Genomic DNA, 15,329 nt, shown 5'->3' with positions numbered 1-15,329 from the left:
CCGCGGCGACTACAGTCTGCTCACAGGGCCCCGACTGTGTGTACGCAACATAACTCTACAGGCAACAGACCATTACACTGCCTCCTAAATGTTTATGAAAATACGGCGCCGACTGCACCGACGAGAAACACACCCGCTCAGCCTCATCGTACATGACCCCAAATAATCAGAAGTATGCCAGAGTACAATAACAAACAGAGTGGGAAACGTTCTGCACATAAGAGTTTATTGGCAGACGGAGCTTTTAGATGGGCTAAAAAGCTTTCTGACGAACAAAAACATCATTACCCATCTGTCTGTATTTCTACTAAGTACTTTTCCCGATGAAGCTGGCATAGCGGTAGAAATCCTTTTCAATCAGGGCCCTCTTTAAAATGCGTATATTCTTATTTTTGTAATGGGGCTCTCCACTGCGTAAGTCTTCTCTGCAGCATAATGGCCCATAAAGCGCATGGCGGGAAAGGTAAATAATTTAGCCCTCCTGCATTTTGCCGCGGCACACCTTGCATTATGAATTTATGTTTGAGGGAGTAACAAGAGATTACAAATTACCACATTATGGAGTGAGACGATAACAGGCGGACCGAGAGCCTCGCTCCTGAGCAGATAACCACTTAGAGATTCGGCCCATTACACACGGCGCAGGAAGCCTCTGCTTAAGGAGGCCAGCGAGCTGCTGGGATTGGTCCCACCCTGCAACCAACACTGCTATTAACAGCAAATCAGGTCAGAACGGGAGAGTTCATATTGTGGAAGCTAAGTGAGTTAGACCTGTTTTTAGCAGGAGCCGCGGCTCGCATCACTTTTTAATGACTTTTACTTACCGCGAAGGCTCTCTGAGTCACTCCCGCACAAGTACTTTCTTTTTACAACTATTGTTACATGCACATAATTTGATTTGCTTGTGCCCTTGAGTTGCTTTCTAACAATAGAGTTAAAGCTTTCAGTGCTAAGAACCACTCCTACATGTTTCAGATACTCAAACTATTCTTCCTTAAATACAAATATTGAATAAATACAAGAATGAAGTTTTGACATGTGAATTGTATTTTTTTATTTTTTTTTTTTGGGGGGGAGGGGGGCTTTCCAGACCAACTCAACCCTTTGTGAAAAAGTAATTGGCCTCTTAAACCTAATAACTGGCTGTGCCAACCTTGGAGGCAGCAACAGCTATCAAGTGTAGGAAATAGGTGTCAGTGAGTCGTTTACATCCCAGTGGAGGAATTTATGGCCCCCTGTTCTTTGCTGCATTGTTTTAATACAACCACATTGGATGTTTTCAGCCGTGCATTCCCTGTTTTTTAAGGTGATGCCGCAGGATCTTAACTGGATGCAATGCCAGGATTTGACGATTCCACTCCGAAGACTGACTACTTCAGGATTTTTTTTTTAATAGAGCAGGATCTATGGTTCCATCAATTGTGGCTATCATGGCAGTCCAGGTTCTGGAGGAAGTAAAGTGGCCCCATTTCACCACAAAAACTCCAGTCACTGGTGGCTGTTGGGATGATGTTCTATTGCTGGAATGCTGTGTTAGCTCTATGCCAGATGTAATGAGGCAACCACCCTCCAAAATGTTCCACTTTTGACTTATCAGTCCACAGATTAGTATCCCTAAGATCTTGGGAATCGTTAAAATGTTGTTTTTTGTTATTTATTTTGGCAAATGTAAAACAATGGATGCTTTTTTTTGTTGCCTCTTTCCGCCTACTTCATGTTGTCAGACAGGTTCTGTTTAAGTTATTCCGACTGAGCTCAAAAATATGATTAATCACAATTAATTAAAGATTTAACATGTAGGACAATTGTATTTTCACAGAGGGCCAGGTTTAGTTTGGAGAATCTTTTCCCCCTAAAGATGAAATGAAATTATTAAAAGAACAATTAAGTGTAAAAAGAGAAAAGAAGCAAAAACAGAACAGACCTGTAAGAGGAAATGATTTTTGCTGCACTATAAACTGTGATTATACCGGTAAGAAAACAGTTTTAGTTGCGTCTCCAGGTTGCCAGGAACAAATAACCATGTGGACCCTAACATGAGGAGCATGTTTTCAATTCCAGACAACTCTGCTGGGTCTAGGTCTTTTATTTAAATCTTTTATTATTAGTATGTTTATTCCAGTAGCAATGAGCATGGCAACATGATGGCCGCATTTGATTATATGTTCAAGTTTTTCTAATCATGACACCATTTTATAATCAAAGTCATTTTTTAGCTTCAACTGTTATTAAAAGTGCTTTCAACTGTGCTTCTTTGTCAGTAGTGAAATAAAAACCCAAGCAATTTCCGATAAAGGAAAAAGATACTAAAGTGGATATATTTGTCTGAATATGAGCCAAAGTGTTGAGGAATCTGAATGGAAAAAGGGAAATGACAATGCATTGATGCCATCCTTGCTTAATCAATGCACTAATCAACTGAGATTTAAATGGACTGGTTGTTTCTTTCTGCCCTTTCTGGAGTGTAATGCATATAAAAGGGCATACTCTTTGATGCACTTTGTTTATAATGTTGGTAAAAATCAAAGAGAGATTAGGGACTCATGCTTTGATGCATAAATGCAAGAATATCTCACAACCCCTTTATGTTCTATTGAATTCAAAACAACAAAAAATTGTAACCTTATGGTTAATTTTTGTAGAATTTTTTTACCATCTAGTCTAAAGTAGCCCTTGGCCATCCCTTCATCTTGCATTCTACATTTGTCACTTTGACACAATAAATGCTCTTTGAAAGACTGACAAGAAAATATCATATATTAAGATAATCTTTCCATTCTATTATTATTCCCTTCAGTCCTCGCCATCCATAACAAATATTTATAGTGTTTCTGAAAATGTAACTCTTTAAATGGCAGTTTAAAAGCTTTGTTTTATTATTTATTTAATATAAAAAAATATTAAATGTTTTTTTCCTACATGCAAACAGATTCTAATTCATAAATCACATTACCTTTTTATGAAGGCTATTGGTAACCTTGGTCCTCATCCTATATTTTTAAATTTCCACAAACTTTATTGAATTTAAAGAATTTAATCCTCTACAAATGCAGATTTTTTTCAACCCCTACATGCAAATTGGTAGATTTAGAGGAAAGAACTATACAGCGTCTTAACTCCACGTAAAATAACCATTAAAGGCATACTATGCAACATTTTTCAGTTAATTAATGTGTTCCATACCGTTTTGGATGATTAAATGAGTCATTTCAGGTCGAACAAAGGTTTTCTCGGCCGCCCTCGGCACGCACTCACAGGCTCAGAAGTCTGGTGCAAGACCGCGAGAGTCGGTCTTGCTTTACGGCGAGAACTCCATGTGTTTTTGCCCTGCCATTCACTAGATGCACGCGCGAAAGCAACAACAAAGAACTGCATGTTAACGTCAAATAAACATGCAAGCATATCGATTTTTTTAAATTATTTTTTTATTATTATTATTATTATTATTATTTTATTTTTCATGTTGGCAACGCGGCCGCCACGCCAAGATAGCGCTGCGGGAAACCCTGATGTTCATACTTTCACTGTGTTAGTCATTGTTTGTACAGCCGTTTTTTTCCACTTTTCGTTGCGTTCGCCTGTCTGCTAAGCTCAAAACAACCGCGCCTGGCTTGACGGAGAAACCAGGAGAACAGCTGAGCATCTTTATGACAGTGCACTTTTACTTTTGCCCTCTGGGGGGAGCCTCGCTGGAAAATCAACCCCGGTTGCATAGTATACCTTTAAATGCTGAAGAGGTTTCAACACGAATGAAAATTTAAAAAAATGGAAATAAATTTTGAAAAGAAGTGTATTCAAAAATGTATTTTGAATGGGAGCAGAATAAAAAGGGTTAAAACATAAAATTATCTATTTATTTTAAAAGGTATAGGAACAAGCAGGAGAAAATGGTCAGAAAAAAATCAAATTCATCCAAAGATGTACAACCTGGCCAATTTTTTTTCCATTTGCTTGAACACAGGAGAAGTTAAGCAAAAAAAAAAAATTCAATAAAAAAACAAAAACTAAGAAAAATGTATAAGGACCCATGAGAGATATTTATGTTGCTGTTCGAGTTACCAGAAGTGAGGGGATTTGATATCCTTATCAAGACAGATAACAGCTTTTATAACAATAATAATAATAATAATAATCCTGATCAGTTGTGCCTTTATATTCAGTGCAGTTGTACTCAGTTCATTTGTATTCTTGGTAAACATGTAAAGTAATTATCCGTGAGGCCTTTTTGGGCTCTACATGTCAGTTTACAGTTCAAAGCAAAGTCAAAAAACTAGAACCGTGCTTCCCCCCCCCGTGGGCTGGTTTGCCTTTTCTCTCTCTCCCAGCACTGCCAGCCTCTGATCTTTATTCCTCTTAATGTATCCGACGAACAGAGCCATACAGCAGGGCCTCTAAAGTTGAATATAAAGGCAACGTGTCTTGAGTGTGTTGTTTTGCTCCCGTTTTGTGATGGACAAGCGGTTGGTGCTGCTCCCGTCCCTCAGGCCCTCCTGAGACGGCAGCACCAGCGCCCTCTCTCTCCCCCCAAGAGGAAGCGCAGTGACCTTTGAGTCGGTGGTGCTGGCTGGTGTGTGTACTTACATCAACGTAATTTGCATTAATGTAATCGGAGCTCTGTTCCCCCTCTGGGCCCTGCAGCCTGACACGGGAGTGATCATCTGGAAGAGAGGCAGAGAGGAAGAAACCAGAGTTGAATTAATCATATTAACGAAGCCGGCGAGAGAGAAGAGGCTGGGAGGGAGGAGGACAGATGGAAATAAAGAATGCGGTGAAAAACTTAAAAAGGTGGGCAGACAGGTTTTAGAGGTATGGAACCAGGGATAGAGGTAGACAGCAGCTAATGGCCCGCTAGGATGCTCGCCACTTCAGTGCAAACGTTTTGCTAAACAAACTTATTGTGGTGCGGATGCACCTTTAAGTCTCTCCGGATCGATTTGTCCCTTCCTACTTGCATTTCCTCCCTGTAAACAAACCCTTTTATTGACTTACTTAAAACATCTCTAACCAGTTTATTTTAATTTGTAGTTAAGTATTTTTTGGTGAATTACATTGATCAGTTGTCATATAGAGGTTTAAATACCATGTCTAAGTTAATTAGAAGACTATATTTCACCACATTTCTGTTTATTTTGCTTCGGATCACTGTTCGGCCCAGTGAAGTCTAATGTGACACAATGTGACCATTGGTCAAGGAAACAACCATTGGACGTAAGTTGAGGTCTCTATCACTCCACTGGACATTTTTCCAAAGTTTGAAGACGTTTCGCTTCCCATCCAGAAAGCTTTCTCAGTTCAAAATGTCTGGAGTAGTGTTGAGTTCAATGCTTTATAGTATTGCCCAACAAAGGCCTTGCTATGGCTTAGATAACATGCAAAGGCCTACATACAAGGCCTTTGTTGGGGAATACTATAAAGCTTGGAACTCCTCACTGGTGTTCTGGATGGGAAGCGAAACATCTTCAAACTTTGGAAAAAAGTCCAGTTGTTTTGTTTTTTAACTTTTTTTGGAATGACCATGATCTGGATGACTGAGAATCTTCACCAGCATGTCTTTACCACACACTGGATGTGTCGTGCCGAAGTCCACCAAGCCAGGTCAGATTCATCAGAGGCACCGGATCAGAACGGATTCCAAACTAATCACTGGGCGTTGCACCTTGGAGGGCCGCCTGTGGACCAGACGCAGCCGTTGTGAATTGTTTGAAGGGGCCTAGTCACGTTATATGACTTCACGAATTTCTACGCTAGCAGCTCACTCTGGTTGCACGCAAAGGTTTTGCGATTAAGTTATCTCACCCTGTTAGAGATGGATATTGATAATGTTCGCCTCTACTTTGTACTTATGACATGATTGTACACTCTGTATCCTTTAGGATGTAGGAGTTTCTGTTTTCGCTTTATATGCACTTAGCTGCAGTCCATTTCCTTTGAGCAAACCAGTTGAAAACCAGATGCTAAGCCGTGTCCAGATACATATAGATAAGGCTGACCCACACAAAGAGAAACACCCTGAGTGGATGAAGCTTAGAGCATAAAAAAGAGGTGGGGTTTGATGTTTTGTGCCACAGTTCTGCCATATCTCCTAAAGACGGCTTTGCTGTGGTCCAGCGCTGAGGGTAAACTGGTTCTCTGTGTTATTCACATTTTGGACTTATTTTGTTGCTAATATTTTGAGCTATTATGGAATAAATATTGTTAATCTTAACCTTCTTTCTCCTCTTGCATTATTCAGAGAACTGATCCGTCTCGAATAAAGAAACCGGGGCAATAATAACCCTGTTGGCTTATTGTATTTTATTTCGGTCTTTTACAGTTTGTTTTTGCTCTATTTATTAGGAAATTAAACACTTTTGTATATATTTACCATAAAAAGACAACGTGATTGGAAGTACGATAATGTGAATGCGTGCAATGAGCAAAGAAGAGGAAGCAATGGAGCCGAGAGAGTCCGCAACGTCCAGCGTGGGCGCAAAAAGAAAGAGGTTAAGTGATCCTAAACCCGGAGATCGGGTTGGTCTTCAACCGCGCAGAGCTTCCACTTTACTGTGAGGCGTTGCAGGACCGTCTACTGGCTCTTAAAGTAGCTGCATCAAGTGCAGTCATCCTGCTTTCTGATAGTTCAGCAGTACTGCCATCAGATGGCACGACAATGTTTACGTCTGCTGATGCAAAGTTCTCTTTAGGCTTTAAAAGTCTATGTAAACGCTAACAGGACGACCGTTTGGAGTATATTGTTTTATTTTAAGATTAATAGGTTTTATTTTATGGTCAAAATACATAACTAGACCCCTTTAACAGAAAATAACGGGGGAGCTTTTTTTTTTGACACGCATCTGATGACATTGATGGGACCGCCTGTCATCAGCTATTATTCACAGAAGTCACATGACCACATTTAGACAAAAAAAAAAAAAAAAAAAAAAAAAAAAAGGTTTTCACAATACTTTTTTTTAGTACTTCTTATCGTAGCTGTTGGAAACCTAGCAGAGATTTCAGGGAAACAATTTCCCTTGTACCGACTGGTGTGTCGTGTAGAGGATAACTTTTTACAATTTTTATGTCAGTCTAGATCTTTTTAACTTCGGTGGATTCTTAGAAGCTTTATTCAACCAAGAGGAAATTATAATTATCTGTGAAAGCAAGCAAGCAAACCTTGAATAACTGAATACAAGTGTCTAGTATACATTTAAGAAAAATACAATTTAGGGAAATTGTCCATTGTTCCAACATCTGAGGCACAATATTAAGTATTTTTTAACCCCACTGCCAAATAAATTGTCTTAAATTAAATAGTGTATTTTAAAAACTTTTTCAGTGTGAGACCAGTTTTCTACAGGAGAAAATAAATTTATTTAAAGGCTATTTGCTCAGATTTATTGCTGGAGAGCTGAACTGAAGCAATAGAGCAATGGCTCAAGGAGATCCAGCTCTTTCTTTTACGTAAATGCACGGCTTAAGCTAACGTCATCTCAAACAAATGGGGAAATACTTGGGCATTCAAGCCCACGTGATCTTTGCACAAAAAAATAAAAGCCAGATTGTTTTCAATGAAAGGTTTCTGAATGAAATATTTATGCTTGTTCGATTAAAAATGAATCGAGGAGGCCTTTGTTGTGCTGTTGCAAAAGAGAAAAAAAGTCTGCTTACTTCTTTTTAAGCAATTTGGATCGTCGTACGGGTGACAGCTAATAACCTACTCCATCTAATTAAATGTATTTTTATTTACATAAAACTTTAAAATGACTTGAGTCTTAATTTTCTTGTCGTTGTTGCACACAACGAGCCAAAGCTACTTAATATGTGGCACGCCATCCTGCTTGGCCTATTCGTCATAACGGAAAAGACACAGCGAGATGAATATAAAAGCAGAACGAAAAAGGTCAACGCTGCTCTCATTGGCAGGTAATAAAAACTCTGTTTGAGCAGCTTAGGCCCATCCAGCCACGAGCGCGGCCAATAAATTAGACAGATGAATGTGGGGCGGAGAAATTTCACGAGCAGCGGAGGAGAAGTGCTTTGTACACACATGCGATGATATTCCCATATCGGTTCTTCATGCGGTTCTCGTCCTTCTTGGCGGAGTCCCACGGTGCCGACTGCCCTTCGAAAAAGCTCTGGAATAAAAAAAATAAATAATAAAAAACAAAAACAAACAGAAGAAAAGGAGATGAAACATGGTGTCATGTGCAACCACTCTACACGACATCCAGACTACATAATCCAGGATTCATCTTTCACTTCAACAACAACAACAACAGGAAAAATCGAAACGCAGAGAGACATTCACACGAGTATCAGACATGAACCACAGCGGGGTAAGGAGCGTCTCGGGGTGGAGTGTCAAAAAGCGAGCGCCATTAGTGTCGGAGGCAGTGGGTGTCGCGCTCAGACCTCTCCCAGACGGGGAGACCGCAGAGGCTGCCTGTCTGGCTACTCTGAAGGACTCAATCAGCTCGTGGCGGGGGGAAAATAAAGCCCACTCATCGTCTACAGATCAAAAAAAAAAAAAACGCTCTGCTCAGATTACCCTCATGAAATATTTATCGTCTCTCGCTGGGGAGATTTCCATTCTGATGGCACACCAGGCACAATTAAGCCAAATTATGAAAACACAACTCCCAATGCCAGGCCACTGCCGCTCAGGAAGGGAAAAGGCTATGGTCGGCTCCGAGCAGACTCAGCTGCACACAAACATGTGACTCCTCTGTCCTTTTCCATAGCAGGCTAAAGCACATTTGAAAAGGCAGCTAATTCATTACGGTGCATCCGGAAAATAAAGATTCGCGAAACGAATACTGGGAGGTTAAAGAGGTGATTTGAGACTCCCTTTTAGGGTGGAAGAGGGAAGCGATGCTCTCAATCATCAGTCATCCAGGACATGATGGTTCCATTCGTCTAAGTGCTGTGGCAGGCTGCGGGCTGTTTGTCTAGCATAAAAGAGCCCTTCAGACACCGCACAAGGACATATTTCTGCACAGAGTCCTAAAGATTAGTGATTTCGCAGATAAACAGCTTTAATATGCTAAAAATATGCCCCATCCTTCAGGTGAGGATGGACGCACGTCTCAAAGATGGATTAGGCCTCTGCTACCAGGTCCTGATCAGATTCAGTCCCCCCCCCCCCGTATGTCACCCGCTGAAGGATGCGGGTCTTATGTCACAAATTTAAAGACAAATGCTTCTCAAAGTGAAAAAGGCCGTAGAATTAAACTACAGCAACCTCGCCAAAGTATTCACATCCCGTAAACCCTTTTTTTACATGTCACATTACTTTGCACTTTATGCTACACAAAAGAGAATTTCATGGTTTAACAGATTAAAATCTGAAAAGTGCGGCATGCATTTGTATCCAGCGCCTCAGTACTTTGTAGAACGACCTTTAGCTGCAAAACAGGTTAACATCAGTCAGTTTTAAATCAAGCAATGGATTCTTACTTAGATTAAGGTCTGGCATGGCCCGTGTGAAGTATGAAGACGCTATGAAGAGGTTTTCTTCTGGGTTGCCCTGTATTTAGCACCATCAACTCTAACCAGCTGTCCACAGTGAGGAAAAGCATCCCCAGAGCGTGATGCTGCCACCACCAGCATGCTATCCAGCGGGGATGGTGTGTTATGGATAATGTGCATAGGTAGTTTACCACCACACATCCTGCACATTGTTCAGAGGGGCTTATTTTGGCCTCATCTCACCTCCTTCCACACGTCTGCTGTGTCCACCAGCAAATTCTGAGAATTTTGCGGGGGCTTCCTTGGAGAGGAATTTAAAAAATAAATTCAACTCAGCTACATTGTTTGATTACTGGGATTTTGAGCTAGAATTTGAAGAATTGATTTGGAAACTGTCTGTTTTAATTGTATCAAACCTTTATTCTAAAGTGCCTTGAGGTGATGTGAACTGGCGCTATATAAAACAAACCGAATTGAAAACTGCAATCAGGAGCTCTTTTAGTTTTACTTTTTTTCCCATTATTTCATAAAGGCAAGGTTTGTTGAGAGAAAAACGAATACTTCTGTCAACAGTTTCTCCCACCGAAGCTGTGGATCTCTGCAGCTCCTCCAGACTTAAATCGGAGACTTTCGTTCAGTTCTTCCTGGAAACGTTTTGACGCCCATCCAGGAGTCTTTATGAATTCTGATTGCATTTGAGCAACCTGCAGTGGGTGTGCTGTTGTTATTAAAGACATGGAGGATCATCCTCCTAGGCGCACTCTAAGTCAGACATAAAACTACAGGTAGCTCAAGTGTGAACCACCAGAATCTATGAAGACTCCTGGATAGGCGTTGAAACGTTTTCAGATAGAACTGAACAAAAGTCTGGTTGCCTCTGATTTACGCCTGTTTGCTGTTGCAATGACCAGGATAACTGAGAATTTGCACTCCTCCAGAGTTACCCTGGCCTCTTAGCTGCTTGTCTGGTTAGTGCTCACCTTCTTCTTAGTTAAGGTGGCTGTCTGGTCGGTGGGTTAGCAGTTGTCTCATACTCCCCCATTTTTCTAGTAAGCCTCTAAGGCCTTCACAGAACAGCTGGATTTATACTGAGAGTAAAATACACACATTACACACATATTTACTAACTAGGTGTCTCCTGAAGGCTTTTAGTTACACTACATTTTATTTAGGCATGTAAAAGTAAATTAGACTGAATACAATTGCACAGCATAGCTTTTCAGATCGTTTGATTTAAAAAAAAAAAAAAAAACTTATGTTTTTTCCACTTCCTGGTTATATCTTTTAGTCCGCCATACGTTGTGGTGTTGTGCTTTTACCATGAACAATGTGAAAGAAAAGTTTAAAAGGTTATGAAGACTTTTGTGAGGCGGTGTAAGTAGGTTCAGTTTAAATGTCTGGGTCATTACTTTCAAACACCAAGTAATGAGAGCTTAAACAAGGAACAAAATGGAGGTATGTGTATATACGGTGTAAAAATGATGTTAAATGTGAACTGGGCCAAGTTTTGGAAAATAAATAAAAAAGGAAAAAACAATAAAAAAGAAACATGGGACTAACTGTGATCCTGAAATCCATCCCAGAGAAGAAAATATGCTGTATGTGCTTTACTTTGCTTCACTGCACCTGCAGGTTGTTCACCCCCCCCCCCCCCCCCCCCGCCCACCCATTATGCTAACATTATTCCCACTGGCAGAGATCTAACTTAGCATGTTTTTAATTACAGTCCAACTCCATATCTGCAGTCCCAGAATCATTTGCCTCCATCCCTGCTACTTTTTCTGTAATCACGTAACCGTAAGTAAAAGGCAAACCATGTTCCTTATGGTCTCTGTAAAGCGGCATTGCAGCGACTGACATACAGCGTGGTGAGGGTACGTCCAAAGAACGTTGATGCTTGTCTTTGCAGTAATAAATCACTTTCTATTTTTAGTAAAAGGGAACGCCTTTAGACATCTTTATTTTAATTTTCTGGTTTAAACCTATACATAGGGGGCTCGGGTTCTTCGTCTCCGTTTCGTACTTTTGCACCATCTTTCAAAGCACTTTTAAAAACGGGTGATGCATTTGTTTGTACCAGTCTAGGGGAAGCCTCACACTCGCTTTGATAACCATAACCATAGATTTTAAGCCATTTTCCATAACCTATCAAGAGTCTAATGTATGGAAAGATGGTTGTGCAACTCCAACATACATCATATCCACCAGCGGGAGGTCACAGTTTGTTATATCTTATAGGATCCGATTGGCCCAGATTATAGTCAGCAAAGAGGATGCAATACAAAATGTTTGGCAAAAACAGCTTCATTCAATTCGACTACTTTTGGGAGTCTCCAAGTGTCATGAATATTCATCTCCATATTTCATCAAATTAGTTGAATAACAAGAGCTATAGACGGACGGGGCGATATGTGCGTACGTATGCCAGACATTGGTGTGTTTGCATGTGCCAAATGGAAGTAGGTGGGAAAAAAAATGAAGGTACAAATTAGCGAAGAGACTGCATTGACCATGACCCAATGTCAGGATTTCTCAAAGCCATGTGGGTGATGCAGAAATGTTTGCTCCAATGAAACAAGCTGACAACGAGTGCAGGACAACGAGAGAGCAGAGGTGCTGATGAATCAGAAGCCTGTTTTCTTCTCTCAGACTGCGGAGGACAACGTGCAGGACAAGCCACACATGCAGATACTTTGTCACAGCTTATTAACCTCGGAAAGCTTTCACAAAGTATAAAATATAGCTTTGCAAAGTGTTTTACAGTGTCCCTTTTATTTGCTTTGCAGTCAAGAATAGAAACATAAAAGAATGTGTAGCTTGCCGCTTGTTTTTTTTTCTTAACCATTGTCATGTTTTCTAACCGAATAAGTCATTTCACAGTGACAGTACCTCCCTCTGGACACTGTTAAACACTTAGTAACTTCGCATTAAATCTGTTGGTAAATGCCCTTTTCAGAATAAATCAGCGATGTGCGCCATTTACCCTCACAGGAGCTTAAAAGTAGCCCACAATCACTGCTGATCTGTTTTTAAATCATTTTCTCAAGAAAAATGAAATAAATCTAAAAATAAATAAATAAATAAATGAAAAAAAAATACAAAACTCACAAGTAACCAAAAGTATTGGCTTACCTCATTTATCTGATCCAAAGTTAACGTACAGAATAACAAGAAGCATGGGTCAGAGAGAGATATAGTACAGTGTAAGTCAACAGGTTTAGAGGTGCACCGTATAGGCTCCAATCTCATCATCAGAAATAAACGGTTAAAAAGGGCATTAACCTTAGGTGGGACTGGGACAGTGGAGACAGCAGAGGGACACAACACTCACAATGGATTCCTCAAGCCGAATGAGAATGAGCTCCGTTTGCACCCATAAAGCACCCCAAAAGGCCCTTTTTTCTTTTGTTTTTTAACTTCCTCTTGCAAAATTATTCATATTCCCCGAGATTTTATTTAGGGGATTGTTTTTTTTTTTTTTTTTTTTTTTTTTTTTAAATCACAACTCAAAATAACACAATTATGAAGTGAAAGGGAAATAATGCATACGTTTCAATATTTGTTGACATGTAAAAATCTGAAAAGTGTGGCATGCATTTGTATTAAGTACAGTTCACTCGCTTTCAGAAGTCACCGAATCAGAATCTCACAATGAATCCAGTCGTTCTTTAAAGGCCTCGGAGGTTTGTTAGAGTGAACAAAACATTAGTGAAATAAATAAATAAATAAATAAAAATAAACAGGGAGCACAGCAGAGGTCAGGGAGAAAGTCATTTAAAGCCGGATTGGGTAATAAAAAAATATCCCAAGGTTCGAACATCCAAAAGAGAACTGTTCAGTCCGTCATCCGGCACAACAGAAAACACATGACCGCCACCCTAAAGCCAAGAGGTCCGTGCTAACTCTGGAGGAGCTGCAGAAATCCACCACTCGGGTGGAAGAGGCTGTTGACAGGATCACTGCCCCACTCCACAGATGGGGCCCTTCAGGAAGTGTAGCAAGATGTGAGTCTTTGTTGAAAGAAAGCCATATAGGGGGGGCAGCAAACGCATCGAAGAAGATGCTCCGGTGAGATGAATATGTCATCATTTGCGTAATTTAAATTTTGCATTAGTTTATTTTATTTGATTATATTATGTGTGGCATCCTTAATCATCCCGTATACCCAATCTTCACAGTGAAACGTGGTGGTGGCAGCTTCATGCTTCTAGCCTCTTTGTTTTAGCAGGAACAGAGACGCTTGAAGAATCGATAGGAACACGAATGGAGGTAAATACAGGGAGAACCTGGAAGAAAACCTATTAGAGGTTGCAGACGAGTTAAAAAAGGGGTGAAGTTTCACCTCCCAGCAGGAAATTGATCTTATATACAGAGTGCAGTGACTTAGGGGGAATAAATACAATTCCTGCCACACTTTTCAGATGTTCATTGTAAAAAAAAAAAGAAATAATTGAAAACCGTTTTCATTTCCACTTCATAGCTATGGATTACTTCGTGTTTGTCCGTCCCCTTAAATCTCAGTAAGATGTAATGAAGTTTGTAACGTAACGTGAGAAAATGGGAAGTGGATCAAGACATTAATCCTTTCCCAGGAGACTGTATTTTTTATTTTAACAGCCAATTCTGTGCTTTTAATATACGTCCAATGGGGGTGTTTTAGGCAAAGAGTGCTATTTTCTATTTGTCACGGGGAGGAAGAGAGAAGTGAATTACCGATAGGTCAGGAGCACATATATAGCAGGTAAAGGTGGGAAAAGAGAGTAGGGAACAGAGGAGGTGCGAATGAGAACATGGCAGAAAATAATGAACAAGCAAAATGATCTGAAAATGTGAGCAAAGATGGGATGGGAGTTATTAAAACAGGAGAGGATGTGTACAGAGGAAGGTGACAATGTTGATTTTAGTCTGAAGAAAGAGGCCGCAGCAGCAGATAAAAATGCCACCGCGATGTGGGACAGATGCAGATAAAGATAGTAAAGATTTAAAAAGTAGAGTCTGAAGCCGGTTTGAAAAGACTAACTGGCGGGGGGGTGGGACAGCGAGGAGGCTGGAGTGACGCCAAACCCCTGCCATCCTCCCACGCTAATGAGAGAAAAACAAGAATGATGCGCTTCTGGGGCAAAATCCTTTGTTGTGGTGTCAGATTACAGGTGGTGTTGCAAGGCAGCGCGCTTGGCTGCCTGCAGTGGGCCTAATCGGTCCTGATTCAGGTGAAGGAGGGGTCCTTATAGAGTGAGTGTGTGTGTGTGTGGGGGGGGGGGGGGGGCTGAGCTTTCACGTTGGCCTACAGGTGAGTCTACAGCATCAGAACGCACACACACCACATGGCCGCAAACAGCGAGGAACAGAGACGAGCGTCACAAAACACGACACAAACAAACTGCGACGGGGGCACATTAACGATTCATCAGAAACGTGAATCTGGGGAGGGAACAAAGCGGTCCTGCTGCATGCCACAAAGCAGAGACGCAGACAGAGGAGAGAGGAGGCTGCACGCAGCGGCACAGATGAAGCTTTGTGTTAAGCCGCTCCACACCGAAGAACCTCCGAGGAGATGTTAGCAGGCTTTATGTGCGGCCCGCAGCCTCTTATGGGGGGAGGAGGAGGAGGAGGAGGAGGAGGAAGACGACGGTGACAGCTGGGCTGCGTCCTACCTCGTACTCCTCCTTGAAGCCGTAGCCCTCGGCGCACTTCATCTGGGTGATGTGCTGGAGGAGGTCGGCGACGCGGATGGCCGGGTGCAGCTGACCCGTCTGGTACGGCACGTCCACGGGCTCCCGCTTCCTCAGGGAGTGAGTGTGCGACTGCACCAGGCTGCTGGTGTCGCTGCCCATGTTCTGGCTCTCATCTGCCGGGAGCGGAGGCAAAAAAAATAAAATAAA

The 15,329-nt window shown here is 41.3% G+C and overlaps 1 protein-coding gene across 13 annotated transcripts in view; it reads right to left on the bottom strand.

Moving 5' to 3' along the window:
- Positions 1-15,329, bottom strand: part of LOC105932254 (protein tyrosine phosphatase receptor type M) — a 263,775-nt gene that overhangs the window by 44,011 nt on the left and 204,435 nt on the right. For 7 of the 13 annotated variants that reach the window (XM_036138466.1, XM_036138464.1, XM_012871320.3 and 4 more), the window contains 4 exons: positions 15,102-15,295; positions 12,580-12,588; positions 8,027-8,114; positions 4,582-4,658 (listed from right to left, as the gene is read on the bottom strand). In XM_036138466.1, the coding sequence (XP_035994359.1) occupies positions 4,582-4,658; positions 8,027-8,114; positions 12,580-12,588; positions 15,102-15,295 (368 nt within the window). The remainder of the gene's footprint in view (positions 1-4,581; positions 4,659-8,026; positions 8,115-12,579; positions 12,589-15,101; positions 15,296-15,329) is intronic. The other 6 variants (XM_012871322.3, XM_036138467.1, XM_036138470.1 and 3 more) reach the window with 1 other exon arrangement.

Source organism: Fundulus heteroclitus, chromosome 6, assembly GCF_011125445.2.
Source record: "Fundulus heteroclitus isolate FHET01 chromosome 6, MU-UCD_Fhet_4.1, whole genome shotgun sequence".
Taxonomy (NCBI): Eukaryota; Metazoa; Chordata; class Actinopteri; order Cyprinodontiformes; family Fundulidae; genus Fundulus; species Fundulus heteroclitus.
The sequence above is the reverse complement of the archived record's forward strand: the minus strand, read 5'-3'. Positions and strand labels throughout refer to the sequence as shown.